Source organism: Vombatus ursinus, unplaced genomic scaffold (assembly GCF_900497805.2).
Source record: "Vombatus ursinus unplaced genomic scaffold, bare-nosed wombat genome assembly UNPS02007284.1, whole genome shotgun sequence".
NCBI classification, from domain to species: domain Eukaryota; kingdom Metazoa; phylum Chordata; class Mammalia; order Diprotodontia; family Vombatidae; genus Vombatus; species Vombatus ursinus.
The window spans coordinates 26185092-26206229 of NW_020947062.1; the positions used below are offsets into that span (position 1 = coordinate 26185092).

Genomic DNA, 21138 nt, shown 5'->3' on the forward strand with positions numbered 1-21138 from the left:
GCAGGGTCTGTCCAAGATAATATGTAATGATAGATAATGTCTATAGGTTAAATTGAATAATCTCCCACTAACTGAATGTTTGTAGTCTGATCAACATTTTCCATCTACTTTATCCTCATCCTACCACTGTTTGAAGGTTTGAAACACACTTTATATGTTATTGCATTTGGTCCTCACAACAATCCTGATAATAGCACTTGAAGTAGATGAAACTGAGGCATGTTAAATAAGACTTGCCCAGACACATACGGCTAAGAAGTAGCTGAGTGAGGATCTGAACTCTTTGAGGAATGGTATTAAGAGACCACAACAATGAGAGAATTCAAACCAAGGTAGATTCCAGGAATATTAGGATTGTCTAATAACTGTGCTGAAGAAATTGTGAGTTCTCTTTGATTGACTGACTTAATTTGGCATTCAAGAGGCCAACTACAATTTTGCCACATGGATTTTATTTTGATTCTTTGTTGCAAACCAGTATCCAGGTTCTTTGACTACAAATCCAGCACTGTTTCCACTATAACATGCAGTTTTTCTTGCCTGACTATAATCTTTAACCATTTATTTACCCACCGGAGATTGGAAATTGGCTTTGTAAACTTTTAATGGTAACAAATACATTTTTAATCTATTGTATGTCAAATGCTTCCTCATCTTTTTACTTTCTTTTTAATATATTGTTTTTCTTATAATTTTTTTTGTTTCCACGTAACCAACTCAATCTGTCTTGTCCAAAATAATTATATTTCTACTTAGTTAAAAAAAAGGCTTTTCATGTTCTCAATGAAATAAATACATTATTATTGTCTTCCATCTTTTTTAATAGCTCATTTATGTTTGAGATATAGTGTGGTATAATGGACAAAGAGGCAACCTAGGACCTACAAAGATCTGGGCTCAATTCTTACCTCTGAAACAATAGTGGCTGTGTGACTTTGGCAAGTCACTTAACCTCTCAGTGATCTAGGCAATTCTTTATATTATATTTAGACTATAAATTTCAGAGAGTATACTGACTTGCAGTAGGGGAGAAAGTACAGTAGTTCACCTGGTAGTTCCCTATCCTAATGAAATGACAGGTTTAGATCCTATCCCTTTGGTGTTTAAGTCTATCATCTAGCAGGAATTTACTGAGGTATACAGCATGAAGAATGTTTCTAAATCCATTTTCTGCCATATTGCTCACCAATTTCCTCAAGTACATTTGCTAAATAATGGCTCTTTTGTCCAGTTCATATTTTTATAGGTTTATCAAGTATTTATCAAGTATTAATATTCTGTGTCATTTTGGTAAGATAGTGTACTATTTCTCTGCTTTTTGTACTAGACAAATTGAGTGACAATAATTTTGTAGTATGTTTGACAGATTTGGGGTACATAGCTACTCTTAAGCATTGCTCTTTGATTTTTTTTAAACCTATTTTAAAATACACATTTCATTTTGATTTTATCCAATTCTATAACAAAATCCCTTGTCATTTTTCAAGATTGTTCCTGAAAATCACTCCCCCCAACTTTAATCAATTTACCCCTTCCTACTGTAGTCTACAAACATGCCCTGGGTGTCACCACCTGCCCATCATTAAAAACAAACAATCCTCATTTAATGCTATAATTCTCTCAAAATACTATCCTATTCATATAGGACTATATTGATACATAGTTTTTCCTTTCACAACCAAATATCTAGAAAAAAATAGTCTACTCGAGTTGCCTTCACCTTATAAATTCTTGCTCACTTAACTCTCTGAAATCAAGCTATCCTTCAAGGATGTCTGGTTTCCTGTCCAAAAAATCTGGGCCACTTTCTTGTACCTGGTCTCAAACAATGAGCACTTCCTTAGTCTCACGAGAATAGAGTGGGTCATTGCTAGCCCTTCATTACCAAACTTCTAACCAATCATATTGTTTCTTGCACCTCACCTTTAAGGCGTAAGCTAGAAGAAATGATTAACACATTGGATGATAGAGTCAACTCTTACTTTACTTGTTTTCTCTAGCAAAGAGAGTAATCTTTTGAAAGGAAATGGCCAAGAAAAAAATGGCCAGTGGGGAGGTGATATTTAAGTAGGGAGGTACTAAGACAGAATATAACTACCCTTGAGGAGTTCCTGTCCCAAAGGTTTATATGAATTACGTAACAGTTTACTGAAAGAAGTGAATGCTGAGTCACTGAAAGAATGTGTCAAACAGGAGCATGGACCCTCCTCTGGAAATATAGAGAAACCTAGGAACTCCTTGTAAGAATGTTTTAAAATTCACAAAACAGAATACATATGGTTATAAGGGAAAACAATTGTATGGAATAGTTATCAAAATAATAAGAGAAACAACCAACTTCACAAACACCAAATTAAGAACCTCTTCCTTTACTATGAGATTGAAGAAGGCCAAAATGTCCTAATTTTCAAAAAAGAGAGGAGAAATGACTTTGCAAATTACAGAACAGTGAACTCAATAGATTGCTGGCAAAATTCTATAAAGTATTATTAAAAGCAAGGTAGGTGATCATCTTTAAAGGGAGACAATGATCACAAAGAAACAGGATGGCTTCAAGATGAATAGGCCATGATGACAAATTAACTTCAATTTGTTTTTGTCAGGATTATTAAATTATAGATTTTACAATAAAGTATTGTAAAAGTCATTTATGATATACTTGTGGACATATGGACTAGGTAAAAGCAGTTAAGAAGATTCAAAATTGCTTGAATATTCAGACCCAGATATTAATTTTATGTTAACCTGGAAGAGGTCTTAAGTGAAATGGCAAGGATTTATGATTGGGCCTGAGTTATTTAACATTTTTATCAACGATTTGGATAAAGGAAACTTATATGGCATGCCCATCAAATTTGTAGACTCCACAAAGCTGGGAAAGACAGCTTGACACAATTGAGGGGAGTCAAGATTCAAAAGGATTTTTAGCACAAACCCCTTGGACTATTAGCTCAAACCCACAAGAGGATTTGTAAACAATTAAATGGGAACCAATGATGTAACTGAAGGTTGTGGTGAGGACAGACCAAGTTCAGGGGCAGGTGAGACAAAAGGAGAAATGAAAGGAGAGGAGGTAATGGTAAGATAGAGGAACAGAGAAGATTTTAAAAAATAATTACAATGATTAATCAATTTGATCCATACAGGTGGAAAGATCTTTAGGATCTATTGGCTTATTAGTTTTTAAAAATTTACCAGAAATCTTAGATAGGTTATATCCAACCCAACTTACCTGGCACACAAACTCTATGTTGGATCCCCAGGCTTTTGTGAAAGACACTACATTGGCACTAAGAATATAAGGACAAAAAATTATATATTTCTTGCCCTCAATGAGCTAATCTAATAGGAGGGATATTACATGTACATGAAAAAGTACAATCTAAGGAAGATAGTTAAGGTTGTTATCAAAAGAATTGTATGAAAGAAAGAAGATGGGCTGGTTGTGTGGCCAGAACGTTCCACTGGTGCCTTCTTGATACTAGAAGAAATCAAGCAAGACTTCTAGCCCAAAGAATCCCTGTGACAAACTTTTGAGAGGTCATGGATAAGAGCTGCACAGGATTGGCAGGCATGGATTGGTAGTGATTGACATCACTGGAAGAAAATTGTGAATCATAGATCCATTTAAATATTTTAGTGATAATGGCAAAGGAGAGATCCTATAAAGTACTATGATAAAATTCAAGGACTGACTGACCACTTTCAGCTGGAAGGTTCAGGGAGGCTTCTTAGAAGAAGACTTGAGCAAATCACAGGAAGGATAATAGACTCTAAAGAAGTGACCTCTGTGTTCAGAGGTGATGAAAGCTCACAAGCTCCCATATTCAATAGTGAAATATAACCTTCAGGCTGCAAGAGAGTATCAGGAAGTTTTTCTAAAGCTGGTAAGAAGCTAGTTTCTGAATATTTGTGATTTAGGCTTTGAAAGTAGCATATGAAGTATGTAGAGAAGAGACTGTGAATAGAGTGTGATTTGTGTTATGAGTTAGGGAGACAGAAAGTGATTAGCGTCACAACTATATGTTAAGTGAGGGCAAGTAAGACAGTGGGAGGGCAATTGGATACAAATCTCTCAGCAATTTGAGAGTATATTTCAGATGTTCAGGACTGACATCAGAAATCTTGGGGTATACCAGGTAAACTTCCACTTAGGAAACATGGGGTTGGGTATGACTGAAAAATTACAATAGTATATAGAAGCAATCACCACCAGCTTTTTGAGATTTCAGCTATTGAGATTTAAGAAATGTTCCATTTTGATCCCCATAAAATGATTCCATCCAATATGTCAGGACTTTTATTTAGGTCTTTTAATATTCTATAGGTACCAGTGTAGCATACACCCTCATCAAATGACCTGCCCAACTACTTTTCCAAGCATATATATCCCGGATAACATCTTTGATATCACTTCTTGCTTAAAAGTCATAATTGACAATATACTGCAGCCTGCTTAACACTAACCAAGTCTTTTCATTGCCCTTTGTTTCACCCAACATTCTGACTATAGAAGACTGAAGCTGTAAATTACAGGCACTGAGGAGGGCAAAGAACTGGGAAGTAAGAGTACAGGAGGGGATATCAACATGCAAATTCAAATCCATAAGTATAAAAGTAGGGGAAAAGTGAACCAGGTACTGTACTCCACTGAACAGGTTTTGGCAGGGGATGTGTGGTAGCACGGTGAGTCTCTGGGCCTTTCTGTTGATAAAGGCCTAGATCAGTGAAGTTCTGCAGCCTAGATGGTCATATAGGTACATCTTTTTCTTTAATTATAAATAATCTATGTAATATATGGATAATTTGTTCTTAATATTTGAAAGAATATTAAATGACTTGCCAAAATTGGGCTATTTAAATGATAAATTTCCTATTGTGTCAATTTTTATAATTTAAAATTTATTCTAAAAATCAATTTTTTTTTAAGTTCTCTAATTTGTTGTTAATTCTCCACACTATTTTCTAACATTATTTTAATTTCTTTTGTATATATTATTTTGGACCTATATATAGTGCCTTCTAAATTCCTTGATCCATGTGATTTGCATTTTCCCTCTCAATTTTATTAATCTTTTCAAAAAAATCTCTCATTTTATTAATTCAATTGTTCTATCATTTTCTATCCTATTTATTTACTATCCTGAGCTCTGTAGTTTTTCTTTAGAAAAAAAAATTATATTTTGTACTATTGCTTTGCTCCTTTTCTAGTGGCAAATAAAATATGCTAAACCTATATTAAAAGGTCTTCAAGTTGTTCTATATTCCAATTCTATACTACAAAAGTTAGGAGTATGCAAGAACTAAAAGAATCTACTTGATTGAACTTCTGGTTCTTATTTCTCCATCTTGTCTAGACAAACAGAATGAGCCTATTAAATGCCATGCTGAAATTAACACACACACGGTACATATGTATATACTCCATATGTGTATCTGTGTGTACACATATGCATACAGACATGAATATGGATGCACATATTTCTCTAACCAACCTGTTTAGTAACCTTCTTCATGAAAAATATTAGACTAATTTTATATGACTTGTTCTTTTTTTTGTTTGTTTTTTTTTGTGAGGCAATTGAGGTTAAGTGACTTGCCCAGAGTCACACAGCTAGTGAGTGTTATGTGTTTGAGGCCAGATTTGAACTCAGGTCCTCCTGAATCCAGGGCCAATGCTCTATCCACTGCACCACCTAGCTGCCCCATCACCTCTTTTTCTAAGGGTTTCCAAATCATCTGTTTGATTTTAGAATTTTGGTGATCACTGCTGCCAAGCTTAAGGTCCATATTTTTTTTTTCAGCACCAATTTCCTTTCTAATTTTGAAAACAGAGATAATAATTACCCATCTTTGATCTTCAAAATGTTACTAAGGGTAGTTTTGTGCTCATACCTGTAAGTTGTTTCAGTATTCTGGGATGTAATCAGTCTGGGTTAAGAGGACTGAATTCATTTAAAGCAAAATACTGAACATGCCTCTGTTTCAGTGTCCATTGGTAGGTTCTAATTCAAATCAGACCTTTGAATTTTGAAAACAAGAGCAAAGTTGTTTTGAAAATGTTCTGACATGTGACATTAGATTGTGACCTCCTTGAGAGTAGAGCCTGTCTTTTGTTTTTTTTTTTTTTACATCCCTTTGCACAGTGCCTGGCATATAGAAGGTACTTAATAAATGTTTATTGACTTATTGAAAGTGATGATACAAACTAGTTATGAAAATATTTGGATGGGCTGTAGTTGCTCTTTGAATTCACCACAGAGGCTCAAAGATGAGACTGTTAATGATTTCAAAGATTTGCACCTTGGGTGGTTATCTGAATAACATTACAGCAAGGTTTCAAACAACGTTATGACGAGACCAGGTTATAAATATATTTAAGATATTACTATAAAACAACATTTTTCAAGGGCACTATTGCGTTGGATACACCTAAACATCATTGTTAAATCTTGAAAAATAATGCCATAATAATGATCAGTGTGTGTTCACACCAATTTCTTATATTCTTTCATCTTTCTTTTCAGAATACATTGAGGAAGGGGACAAGGAAACTAGTGATCTGATTGGAAACTACACTTTTGCTACTATACTCTGTGCACACAGCTTACTAGGATCTAGGCTAAGTCAGTTACCTCCTCTGCACCTATGTTTAGCTAACTATTAAATTTAAAGGTTAACTTTTAGAAAAAAGAGATTCAAAGATTTTTTTAATGAGAATGGGGTATAATTATTATCACACTAAAGATATAAATACAGAATTGATCTAAGAAATTGTAGCTGATTAAACCCCTCTCCTCCTCCCTCAACTAAAAGGCTCAACTTAAATACTATCAAATTAAGACAGTCATTCAGTATTGTCCTATCAGTCCCTTGCATCTTGGAAAACAGAAACTCAAACAGTGAGGCATCGACCAGGGATATGAAAATGCTGAATTATAAAATGTGTCCTGTCTACATGTACCCTTTGGTATATGTCAAATATTGCCATTAGCTTTTGCCTTAGGAGACAAACTTTAAAATGTAATCTGTCAAATACTTATGATAAGACCAAGGCAAAATGGTAATTTCTAAACACATGTTCTTTCTGGAGTAACTAGGTTTAGGGTCGAAGGGAGCTCAGCAAAACAAAGGTAGCTACATGGTGCAGTGGATAGAGTGCTGGGCCTGGAGTTCCTGAGTTCAAGAAGACCTAAGTTCAAATCTGGCCTTGGTCACTTACTTGTTTTATAATCCAGGGCAAGTCACTTAACCCTGTTTGCCTCAGTTTCCTCATCTGTAAAATAAGCTGGAGAAGGTAATGGCAAACCACTCCAGGAAAAAATCCCAAGTGGGGTCACATAGAGTCAGTCACAACTGAAATGACTAAACAACAACAGCAAAAATAAATAAATAAATAAATAGAATGGTGAGTTAAAGAATGAGGAAGGTAGGACACCATCTGAGAAGGAATGTGCTTATTGTCCTTTCTGTCAGTTTCCAGAAAGATCTTTGAACCTGAACCCTAAGCTCAAGGGCTTTCTAGGGGTACAAAAGTCATTGCATCCCTGTCTCTATATCGATTTGCCTGTTCACTAAATCATACCACCAGGAAGCCCTTGAGTGTAGAGGGCTAGGTAGAGTTAGCTATACTATCATAAGTTCTATGCAAGCATATATTTCTAGAAACTGGAAGAAAGTAGAACTATCACTTAGGCAGCAGATTCTCTAGCCTACCGGCTAGAGTTACCTTCTTCATGTCATTTACACCTTATGTTTCACTGGTCTTTGTTATGACAAGCTCATTTCCACTCCAAAGTATACCCTCTCTAGCCCTTATACTCCTGCCTCCCTGATGAAAACCAAAAGACACAAACAACAACAAAATGATATCCACACACCTCAGATGGGTACATCCTTATCCAGGACATCATGGTAACAACTTAGGCAGGAAGTTACAGTAAAGGAATGAATCTAGATAAGTTTATACCAGAAAAGACAAAGGATTTTTAATTTTTTAGAATCCTGTTTATGTGACTTGATTATTTTTTGAACAACTGTCTTCATTATAGTTGAGGATCAATGAGTTTGTTATCTTATCCTTGACTTTCATTGTATGAAGCCAACCTCTGCCTAGACTATCACATACTGCCAATGTTAATAAAGACATAAGGAGTGACTTAAACTAACAAATTACCACTTGTTAAAACAGAATTGTAAACTAATATCTAATTCATGATTCTGCTAATGACTTTTCCCTATTGCTGCATGAAATTCTACTCAGGAGACTTATAACTGTATCTCTGAAAAGTGCTGTTGTTCATGTACAAAGAGGATGCTAATGACTTCACCGTGGGTAGAGTATATGCTTTGAGTTGCTTTTTCCTGCAGAAGACGTTCATTTGTTCTACTCAACTGACATTACCACATGGACTGCAAAAGAATGAATTTGTTGGAGAGCTAGATAATATAGCCTGTGACCATATAACAGAACCAATAATCAATGGCTGAGCTTGCCAGCATGGCTACATTATTACAGTGTTCTAATCAAGAGAAAACCCTACATATTAGCACAAAAACTCGCTACTCTACCTTGCTAAAAAGAAAACAGTCACAGTTTGCACCAAATTACACACATGACAAACCCTGTAATGAAAATCATCTTCACCCTAAGGATCTGGTCAGTCCTTTTGACAACATGGTCATTCTTTAAAAAAAAAAAAAAGAAAGAAAAAGGCATATAAAAGAATGAATGTACTTTTGAAAGGTGAAATGGAGGAAGGGAATAAGCATTTATTAAGGGCCTACTATGTGCCAAACATTGTGCTAAATGCTTACAAGTATTATTTCATTTGCTCCTCCCAATAACCCTAGAAGGTAAGTACTATTCTTATTCCTACTTTATAGTTGAGGAAGCTGAAGCTGAAGTTAAGTGCCTTGCCTAGGGTAACGCAGTTACTAAGCTTTGAGACTACATTTGAACTCAGGTCTTCCTTACCCCAAGCTCAGTGCTTATTCACTGTACCATCTGGTTGCCTCATTCTACCTAACACTTAACAGATTCACAAAGTTGACAAAAAGCGAAAAAAGACAAATGCTAGAGGGGCTGTGGGAAAACAAGCAAATTAAAGCTCTTTTGGTGAAACTGTGAACTGATCTAGTCATTCTGGAAAGTAATTTAGAACTATGCATACAAACTTAGCTATTAAACTATTAAACCCTTTGACTCACTCATGCCACTAACTAGATCTGCATTCCAAAGAGATCAGAGAAAGAAGAAAAGGACCCATACACACAGAAATATTTATACTGCTCTTTTTGTGGTGGCAAAGAATTGGAAACTCAGGGGGAACCCATCAATCAAGGAATGGCTGAACAAGTTATGGTATATGAATATGAAGGAATACCACTGTGCTGTAAGAAATGAGGTTTCTGAGAAATCTGGGACAAACGGTATGAATGGATGCTGAGTAAAATTAGAAGAATCAGAAGAACAATTTATACAATAACAACAATATTATAAAGAGAAACAATTTAAAAGACTTAGGAACTCTGATCAACACAATAACCAACCACAATTCCAGAGTAATCATGATGAAACACACTACCCATCTCCTGATAAAGAGGTGAATATTTATAACAGGATTTACATTTTTATTGATTTCTCAATGGAGAAGGGGAAGAAGTGGGAGGGAGAAAAGATAGATATTTGTGAAAAGAAAAGAAAATTTAATTTATAAAAAGTTTCTCATTTAGCTCACACATATGCTTGGAGATGGAGCACAGAATTATGTATTTTAGGGAACTCAGGAATTAAGTAGTCCAAAAACCCCTTTCATTCTCTATATATAGAAGTCACTTGCCCAAGGACATATAGCCATAGTGTGAAGTCAGAAATTGGACTAAGGTTTCCTGTCTCCAATATTATTCCTTAGAGATGAGCAGATTTAATTTAAAGCAAATTCCACATTATCAAGAATAAATTTATTTTTATACACAAATTTCACTGAATAAATCTAAACACTTCTACTGAGGTAAATTTGGTGTCAGTAGTGAAGCAGCTAGTCAGTTCTAAAAGAAAAAGCCAAGCATCTGTGAGCACTGAGAATGTACATATACTACTCAAATAAGACCCTTAAGTGCTATATAGGTTAGTTTGGAGGCACTCTCCCTAACTTATGATACTAACAAGGCAATAAAAATTAAAAAAAAAATTCATATAATACCTTTTTCCCATGCTGCTGCTCAGAGGGTCTGCTAGAGTCCTACTTGCAGGACATTTTCTACGTGCCAATTTCTTGGTTCTGCTGCTATCATTAGGCTGCTCATTCTCCCTCTTTGGGGTCATACTTCCTTTGCTGTTCAAGTCCCTTAGTACATTGTAATTAATTTTACTTGAGATTTTCTTTTGTTCCAACATCTTTTCAATGGCTTCTCCTGCAGTGCTGGCCTGAATTGGCTCCCGTTTTTTGGAAGATTTCTTTGGCTTAATTGAAACATAAAAACAGTGATGCGGACAAGATATAAATAACAGTAAATATACTAGCAATCAAGAGTTGTGTTGATGACATCCTTTCAACAGGTTCTAATAAACCAAGTGACTAGACATTCCAAACAGTAAGGGAGTTCAAATTGTAGGTCATAGGGCCAAAGATGCAGATTCAAACTAATGAAAAATCATTGACAATGCTCTTGGTACTTCTAATAATTATCTAGGCCAAATACATATTAAATAATAATAGTCTACCTAAAACTGCCTCCCACTAAAAAGAAAGAAGCAGATTAAAAAATGAGCAACTGAAAAGTTATTATGGAATTCATATGTTAAAATTAGTTTTGTTGGCATTTGAAGTTAAATTCATAAAAAAACCCAATTTTAAAATAGATAAATAAACTGCCCCAGGATAAATTAGTTTTGCATCAATTACCAAAACCACTAAGATCTTAGTGCAAGCCAGCACATATAAATGTAACTCACTGCCTGAGAGGTATTTTCTTTGGGGAAATCTGGAATACACAGCATATAACATAGCCACCAAACTGTGCATTACTAGTTACACTTTCTAGTGTCAGTGAAATACTGCTCTAAGTCTGGAAGAACAGATTCTTTAGTCAAATAACAAAATAACAAAAGACCCTTACAAGTTTAAGGCCATGCCAATGAAATTCAATAGAGAAATATTTTTCTAGTAAACTTGAAGATTTATTGGAAAACAGATGATCTATTTAAACAAATTAGAATGTTTTCTACCTTGTGTTCCTTATAAATGCCAAGTTCCTTCTCTTTTGCTATCCTTGCTTCTTTTTCTAAAAGATGAAAAAAGCAACCAGCATGAATGACAGAATTAGACAATATTTCGTAGCATATTTGGAGAGTGACTAGGAATAACTGCTTACCCTTTTGTTCTTTTACGTAGTCAGCATGTTCTTTCATCCACAATTCAGCTTTGATTTGTGCTTCGTTTTCATTGAGAATATACTGAGGACAAAATAAAGTCAATTTCATTCCAACTATTAACTTTTAAAAAGCAAATAGAATTTTAACATATCTCAAAACTATAAACAAAATGCATATTTGAATATATCAAGTCATTAAAGGAACGAAATGGGACTGCAACACAAGAGAAAAGTATATCTGGAGTCTATCTGGAAACGTGGACCCAACTTTCATCTTCAAGAACAAAATTGCTAATTTGACACTTTCACATATATTCACTCCCATACTAAACATATTCCTTCCCGTACTAAAGTATACATGGCATTTCTGCAAATCAAGAACAACTGATCTAGGTACAAACTTGATACTAATGGGGCATAATGAAAGCTAGAACTAACAAAACCCAAAGAAAATAGATAATTTTTAGCAGATAATGACCTCACATTTACAAGAATGAAAAAACACATTAGAAACTTTCATGAAACATATGAAAGTATATTTGGGAACAAAACCAACTATCATAAGGACTATGTTTCAATTTTTCTCTTCTTTTTAAAAAAGTACTTTATAAAAGAATTTCTACTGAAAACAAAATTAGAGGAAAACAAAAATGTAGTGGAAAATTTCAGCATGCACTGTTTGATTAACAATACAAGAGATGATTTGAGGAAGTGGTTCATATTATCTTACATGATTAAATTTGGTTTTGTCAAACATTACTTGGGCAATTAACTTAGAAATATCTTTTTTTAAAATCAGATGTTCCCTGAAGTCACATTTCTAATCGTATCTGACCTATTTGGTACTAAAAAAAAAAATTGTATTTGCTACTTTTGAACTATATTTCTCAATCCAACCTTTAAAATTTTATTCTTGCAATTTTATAATCTCCTATCGATGGTTCCTCACTTGTGACTTTAACTGCTCCAGAGTCCACCTTCCTAGGTAGTATAACAGGGACTTAGGACAAGGCATTGAAACTTTTTGGTTACCAAGTCAGCGTCATATAACATTGATTGGTATTTCTGAGGCTCTGAGAGTTAATGAGCCTACCTTAGGAAGACAGAGCACTACAGTAGTATTCCTGATGCTATGAAAATAGATGGTATCGCAAAAGACCATCATGACAATCAGTAATCAGAGAAACTACAATAGACCCCTGGTGTTAACAAGATTCCTAACTTCTCAATGATGGAAAGTACAGCAAAACAAATTGAAAGAACAGATATTACCACGACATTTGATATATGTCAACAAAAATGGACTGAACACATATTATGGGCAACATATACTATGTGCAAGTGTCTATATTATGAAAACATTTCAAGAATTCTAAACCAAATTAAGTATTTCAAGAACAAAAAAGCAAAAAAAAAATCTTTAACATATTGAACTCCCACTATGACTGGAATGACATTACCCTACTGGTCTGTAGCCTTACTTAAAAAACAAGTAAATCTACTGGGAAGATTTGCAAAAAGCATCATTGAGATACAGCACTGTCCTGAATCTAACAAAAGTAAAAATACCTGGGAAGTATGTCACATATAATTTACAGAAATGAATTAAAAAGCATTTTCTTCTTCAAGGGTAAAGTATAAGAGTAGAATAAAAATAGCTTACCCTATCGATTTCACTGTCATCAATTCCATTAAGATCTAATTCACCATCTCCTGAATTTTCATCTAAATAAAGGCAACAGCAACCAATCTCAATTAGGGTTCATGGGTGTTTAAACACAATGTCTCAAGCACTTTAACTTTGAGATTACCTGGAGAATTGTACGAATGCCAAGTGATTAAATAATTGTCTTTTAAAATACAGTATTTCCTTCAAAAATAGCAACCTATGATATTTTCTTAGCCCTTAAATTGTATATTTATATCTTCCAAGATCATTCTAAATACAGTCACCCAAATAAGATCTTAGAAGTACATACTCAAGGAAGAGGGAGATAATTGAAGTAGAATCCATTGTAATAGTCTTCAAATATCTGCATTTAGAGAAACAACATACGTTAACTGGTAACCAAATCAGCTCACTATGCCATAGATTTGATTTTTGTTTAAAAAAAAAGAGGAATGGGGGGGGGCGCGCGAACCAAGATGGCAGAGTAAAAGCCCTGACTTGCTTGAGCTCGCCCCCAAACTCATCCAAATACCTGTAAAAAAATGACTCTAAACAACTTTTAGAGCAGCAGAACCTACAAAAAGACAGAATGAAACAAATTTCCAGCCGAAGACAACCTGGATGGGTGATTAGAAAGTTCTATCAGGCCTGGCTGGGAGAGGAACACAGTTCAGCTTGGGCGGGTGGGCAAAACAGGCCTCAGTCAACCTAGAGCAGGCCTCAGAGGACTGAATCCCAGGCCGCTGTGGCGGTTTCCAGACTTCTCAACCCACAGACACCAAGGACAACTTAGAAGGTCAGTAGGAAAAGTCTGTGATTGTGATGTGAGAGAAGCACAGTCCCAGCCCCAGCCTTGGCTGTAGCCCCGGGGCAGTGGCTGCTTCCTGAGCTTCCAGCGCACAGACTGAAGGGGAATTGAGTGGCTGATCAGAAGGGGATTGCAGGGATCTGTTGCTGGTGCTGAGGCAGGATTCTCTTGTTGTGCCTGTGCTTGAATCTGGGTCACAGTTCTGGGTGGTGATCCTGGGGCGAGGAGGAGTGCTGGCATGGTGGAGCTTAGAGTGACAGTGGAGAGGGTATCCTTCTCCCAGTTCCAAGGCAGAAAAGAGTGCTTGTGGTCACTCATAGACCAGAGCAAAGGCCAGGAAAGGAGCAAACACCTTGCCTTTGATCACACCACCTTGGGAGAACTGAAAACTTACAGGTCCCTAGAAGTATCTCTGAAAGCAGCTGCACAAAACCCCCAAAGCTTGGGACAATACATTCTCCACATTGGAAGCAGACCCCTACCTTAACAAAGAGTTTATAACTCAAGTAATTGGCTGGGATCATGAGCAAACAAAGGCACAAAAAAAGTCAGACCATAGAATCTCTTTGGTAACAAAGATCAAAACATACAACCAGGAGAAGACAACAAAGTCAAAGGTCCTACATCCAAAGCCTCCAAGAAAAATATGAATCAGTCCCAGGTCATGGAAGAGCTCAAAAAGGATTTTGAGAAGCAAGTAAGAGAAGTAGAGGAAAAACTGGGAAGAGAAATGAGAGCGATGCGAGAAAGTCATGAAAAACTAGTCAACAGCTTGCTAAAGAAGACCCAAAAAAATAACACCTTAAAAAATAGCCTAACTCAAATGGCAAAAGAGGTCCAAAAGGCCAATGAGGAGAAGAATGCCTTAAAAAGCAGAATTGGCCAAATGGAAAAGGAAGTCCAAAAACTCACTGAAGAAAATATTTCCTTAAAAATTAGAATGGAGCAATTGGAAACTAATGACTATGAGAAATCAAGACACTGTAAAACAAAACCAAGAGAATGAAAAAATAGAAAACAACGTGAACCATCTCATTGGAAAAACAACTGAACTAGGAAAATAGATCCAGGAGAGATAACTTAAAAATTATTAGACTATCTGAAAGTCATGATCAAAAAAAGAGCCTAGACATCATCTTTCAAGAAATTATCAAGCAAAACTGCCCTGATATTCTGGAGCCAGAGAGTAAAATAGAAATGAAAAGAATCCACTGATCACCTCCTGAAAGAGATCCCCAAAGGAAAACTCCCAGGAATATTGTAGCGAAATTCCAGAGTTTCCAGGTCAAGGAGAAAATATTGCAAGCAGCCAGAAAGAAACAATTCAAGTACTGTGGAAACACAATCAGGATAGCACAAGATTTAGCAGCTTCTACATTAAGGGATAACAGGGCGTGGAATATAATATTCTGGAGGGTGAAAGAGATAGGATTACAACCAAGAATCACCTACCCAGCAAAACTAAGTATAATCCTTCAGGGTAAAAAATGGTCATTCAGTGAAATAGGGGACTTTCAAGTATTCGTGATGAAAAGACTAGAGCTGAACAGAAAATATGACTTTCAAATACAAGACTCAAGAAAAACATGAAGAGACAAACAGGAAAGAGAAATCACAAGAGACTTATTAAGGTTGAACTGTTTACATTCCTGCATGGAAAGATGATATTTGTAACTCATGAGACCTTTGTCAGTATTAGGGTAGTTGGAGGGAAAAATTATATGTATGTATATATATAGATAGATAGAGGCCTCAGGGTGAGTTGAAGATGAAGGGGTGATATCTGGAGAATAAAATTAAGGGGTAAGAGAGGATTATGCTAGGAGAAGGAGAAAGGGAGAGGTAAAATGGGGTAAATTATCTCACATAAGACAGACAAGAAAAGGCTTTTTGAGTGAAGGGGAAGGGGGGGAGGAGGGAATGAGTGAATCTTATTCTCATCGGATTTGGCTTAAGGACAGAATAATATATACACTCAATTGGGTATGGAAATCTATCTTACCCTACAGGAAAATAGGTGGAGGAAGGGGACAAGAGAGCAGGGGATTGATAGAGGGGAGGAACTGGGGGAGGGGGTAATCAGAAGTAAACACTTCTAAGAAGGGACAGGGTCAAAAGAGAGGACAGAATAAATAGGGGACGGGATAAGATGAAAGGAAATAAAGTTAGTTTTTCACAGCATGACTTATTTATTTTTAGCTTTCAACATTCATTTCCACAATGTTTTGAGTTCCAAATTTTCTCCCCATCTCATCCCTCCCCCACTCCAAAATGGCATGTATTCAATGGACTAGGTTCTTAAGGACCCAAACTTTAAATAAGTCTAAGTCTCTGCCCTCATTGAGCTCACAATTTATTAGGAGGCTGTGACATGTAACATACATCAATAAGTACATTAGAGAAGTACAAAACCAGTTGCTTTGTAAGGCTGAAAGGTCATTATCTCCTTGAGAAGGATAAGGGAAGGCAGGTAATATTTGAATTGGGCTTTAAAGGATGGGGAGAAAGTAAATAGGCACATTTTCAGTGTAGCCCTGGCACAGAGTAAGCTCCTAAATAAGGCTTGTTGGCTGACTTATTGAATATATATCCACATGGCTATCTCCACATCTCACACTTAACATGTCCAAAACTGAACTAAATCTTTCTCCCTAAATCTGTATTTAGTACTATCCTCCCAATCACACAGGTTCAAAGTTTTGAGGCCATCAACTCTTCCATCCTCCTGATCCACATGTGTAATTAGTTCACAAACCCTGGCTAATAAATCTTCACAAAATCTTTCACATTCAACCTCCTCTATTCACTTGTATTGCCACCACCTTTGTTTCAACCATCATCACCTCCTTGTTTTAGGTCTCCCATCTTTCCTACCCATTCTTCACACAACTTTCAGAATAATCTTCTTAGATTCACAGACTCTTATAGTTGTATGGGATCTCAGAGTCATTCTGACCAAAAATCCCCTCTGTATCATCAATATGGTCATCTGTGATCAAGAGTCTTGAAGATCTCAAGTGAGAGGGAACTCATTACACCTCTTTAGGGAACCCATTTCAATTATGGACAGCTGTATTAGGAAATTTTCCTCACATCAAGCATGAATCTGCCTTTTTGCAACTTTCACCCCTTGCTCCCAAGGTAAAACAACAAGTTTAATTCCTTTCCCCCAAGAAATACTTGAACACCACTTTTGTGTTCCAATACTTGAGATTTAGTCTAACTGCTATACGGCAGAGTACAGTACACCCTCTGCTTAAGGACCTCCAATGAAGGGTGACCCACAATCTTCTAAAATAGGCCTTTCTACTTTTGACAACTAAATATTAGGCAGTTATTCCTGACAGCAAGCCTGAATTTATCTTTGTAATGCCACCTACTGCTCCTTCTAAGGCTAAACAGAACCAGGCTAATCCCTTTTCTATATAAAATTCCTTCAAATACTTGAATATAGCTATCATAGCTTCTGAATATTCTCTTCTTCAGGCTAAATATACTCAGACTCCTCAAATGTTCCATGTATAAGACAAAGGCTCAAGGTCCTTCACCATCTCAGTTGACCTCCTTTGGATGCCTTCCAGTTAATTATCACTCATAACTGTTGAACCCCGAACTAAATACAATACTCCAGATGTGGTCTAACCAGGGTAGTGTACAAAGGGACTAACCACTCTCATTTCTAGAAATTATTCCTCTTTTTTTGGGGAGGGGGTGAGGCAATTGAGGTTCAGTGATTTGCCTAGGGTCACACAATTAGTAAGTGTCAGGTGTCTGCTCTGAGGCCGGATTTGAATTCAGATCCTCCTGATTCCAGGCCTGGTGCTCTGTCCACTACGTTACCTAGCTGCCCCATAATTATTCCTCTCTTAATGCAGCTAAAAATCAAATCAGCTTTTCTAGTTCCTACATGAAAACGCCAATATACGTCAGGAAGACCTGAGCTCAAAACTGGCCTCAGACACTCACTAGCTGTGTGACCCTGGGCAAGTCATTTAACCTCTATTTGCCTTAATCCATAAGAGAAGAAAATGGCAAACCATTTCAGTATCTTTGCCAAGAAAATTCCATATGGGGTCATGAAGAGTTGGACATGATTGAACAATAACATGAATATGCTGACTTACCAAATTTTTATCTATTAAAACACACAAGTCTTTTTCAGACAAGCTGCTCTATGACCATGCTTCTTTCCCAAATCTGTATTTATAAAGCTGATTTTTTGAACCCAAATATCACATTTTACATTTGTCCATATGGAAATTCATCTGAGTACATTCAACGTAGTATTCTAGGAGGCTGTTAAAATCTTTTTGAATCCTGTCATATTAGCTATTTCTCCCACCTTTGTGTCATCTGAAAATTTGATGAACCTAACATCCAAGTTGCTGATAAAAATTGACATGTTTCCCGGGTGACAGCATCCTTCAGACCAATGGGTCTGCTTCCAACCTAGTCCCAAGAGCCATCTTTATAAAGAAAGGATCCCACCGTGAAATGAGGACTAGCAAGAGTGACAAGCACAGAGGACCAGTTTTTTAGAATAATCTTCATCCTCAATATTCCAAAATTATTTTCATAAAGGTAATCAACATCCTCTTAATGGCCAAACCCAAATGGGGTGTTTTTGTCACGGGGAATTGTCTCTAATAATCTATATGATGTGTTGTAGGAGTACAACACCACAATGTTGGAATTAAGGAATAGCGTGTTCTACTGTGGCTGATGAGTCCAATGTGAGCTCAGAAGGCTCTACCAGAGGTCAGGCACAAATAACCTGTCTGAACATTTGGGCTGGAGATGTCTCTAGATTTATGCATTTCACATTTCCTTTGTGCCACTGTGATTCTGCTGCTTATAGAGCACAGTGCCTTCTTTGATGTGGGCATGCCATGCTAGGTGGTCCTATGCCAGCATCTCCTATGTCTTACAATTGAAAGTAAATTTCTTCAATGAGACCTTGAGAGTGTCCTGGTGCTGCTTCTTCACCTCTGTCTGAGAACTTGTCTTGTGTAAGCTGGAGAGCCTGTCCATCTCTAAGGAGGCAATGTTTAAGTCCACCAAAAGTAAAGTGCAAATGAAGCTTACAAGATACAGGATGCTTGGCTCAGTAAGAAAGCACATAAGATTGAGTATTATGCTGATAGTAATAATCCAAAGTGCTTCTATGATACTCTGAAGATATTTATGAGCCAAAGACCTCTGGTTCATCTCAACTACTCAATGCTGACAAAGGCACACTGATTAGTGATAAACATATGATCCCGGAGAGATGGGCTGAACACTTCCACAGAGTTCTCAACAGTCCATCATCAACCAATGGTAAAGCTATTGACTGTATACCTCAGGCCAAAGTCAATCCCTTTCTAGCCAAACTCCCAACTGAACAAGAGGTTTTAAATACCATAAGGCCTCTCTCTGTGGCAAAATGCCTGACATGGATGCCGTCTCAGCAGAGATCTGCAAGGCAGGGGGACCACTGCTCATGCAAAAGCTGACTGAAATCTTCCAGGCTATATGGCAAGAGAAGGTTATCCCTCAGGAAATCAAAGATGCCTCCACTATCCATCTCTATAAAGGAAAAGAAAACAAGTTGTCCTGTGACAATCACAGGGTGTAGTCTCTCTCGTGGTCATTGCTGGCAAGATTTTTTCCAGAGTCTTCCTTAATAGACTGATCCTTCACCTGGAATATGGTCATTTATCTGATAGACAATGGCTTCAGAAAGGGCCAAGCCTACATGATGTTTACTGCCTGACAACTCTAGGGAGAAATGCCAGGAGCAGAACACAATGTTCATTGACCTGACCAAGACCTTTGATACTGTCAGTCATGAGGGCTTGTGGAAGATCATGGCAAAATGTTGTTTCCTGGAGAATTCCATTAGTATTATAAGCCAGCTTCATGATGGCATGCTTGCACAGGTTCTGGATAAAGGATGATACCCTCACACTTTCCCAGTCTATATGATATGTTCTGGTGTGCCCCTTAGTGACAGAGGATATTCTGGCATGCCCTTTAGTGATACAGTTATTGAGGCAGAAGTCACATGGAATACAAGTTACATAAGGAAAGACATTGTCTTTTATGAATTTTAGGTGTGGTTTGTTTTGGGGTTTGAATTTTTATTTTTTGAGGTGATGGAAAGACTATATATATCTATATTTCTTTCTGCTTTCTTTTGAGACTGGGGCAGGACAGAAAACTAACAAACTAAGGAATCATGTAACAATATGAAAGTAAAAAATAAAAAAATATAAAATATAAAAAATAAAAAAGTCATTTAATTCACAAGTTTCCTAATTGAGAGGGAATTCCATCCTATACCATGTGATACCTCTTCCTATCAACTCAAGTGACTTCTGATTATTCCTAGGATGAAATACAAACACTTCTGTTTACCCTTTCTAAAAAAATATTTTATTTTCCTCCACTAAACATTCATTGAAAATTTTGTTTAGTTTCAAATTTTCTCTCTTGTTCTCTCAACTCCCCCCTCCCTGAGATAAGCAATTTTGATATAGTCATACATGTTAAATCACGTAAAATGTATACCATATCAGTTATGTTATGAATGAAAACACAGACTCAAAATGGGGAAAAAAAACCATGAAAAACAAACAAACCAGAAAGTGAAAAATAGTATGCTTCAATCTGCATTCAGACTCTATCAGTTCTTTCTCTGGAGGTGGATAGTATTTTTCTTCATGAATCCTTTGGAATTGTCTTAGATCACTGGATTGCTAAGAATAGCTAAGTCATTCACAGTTGATCATCACATAGTACTGCTGTTAACTGTGCATAATGTTCTCCTGGTTCTGCTCATTTCACTTTGCATCAGTTCATATAAATCTTTCCAAGTTTTTCTGAAATCAGAGTGCTTATAATTTCTTATAGCACAGTAATATTCCATTACAATCATATACCACAACTTGCCCAGCCATTCCCCAATTGATGGGCATCTCCTCAATTCACAATTCTTTGCCAATAGAAAAAAAAAGTGCTATAAATATTTTTGTGCAAATAGGTCCTTTCCTCACTGCCCATGCTTTTTAAAAAAAATCTATGTGGGATACAGACCTAGAAGAGGTATTATTATATCAAAGGATATGCAGTTTTATATAGCCCATTGGGCGTAATTCCAAATCGCTCTCCAGAATGGTTGGATCAGTTTCACAACTCCACTCAAAGTCCCAATTTTCTCATATCCCCTCAAACATTTGTTATTTTCCCCTTCTGTCATAGTAACCAATCTGATAGGTATGAGTAGTATCTCAAAGTTGTTTTA

General features: G+C 36.4%; 1 protein-coding gene across 1 annotated transcript in view; it reads right to left on the minus strand.

The window, feature by feature from the left end:
• BRF1 (BRF1 RNA polymerase III transcription initiation factor subunit) overlaps positions 1–21138 on the minus strand; it is a 168554-nt gene that overhangs the window by 22999 nt on the left and 124417 nt on the right. The window contains exons 12-15 of the mRNA XM_027848972.1: positions 13040–13101; positions 11377–11458; positions 11231–11286; positions 10206–10465 (exon numbers count right to left, since the gene is read on the minus strand). Coding sequence (XP_027704773.1) covers positions 10206–10465; positions 11231–11286; positions 11377–11458; positions 13040–13101 — 460 coding nt within the window. The remainder of the gene's footprint in view (positions 1–10205; positions 10466–11230; positions 11287–11376; positions 11459–13039; positions 13102–21138) is intronic.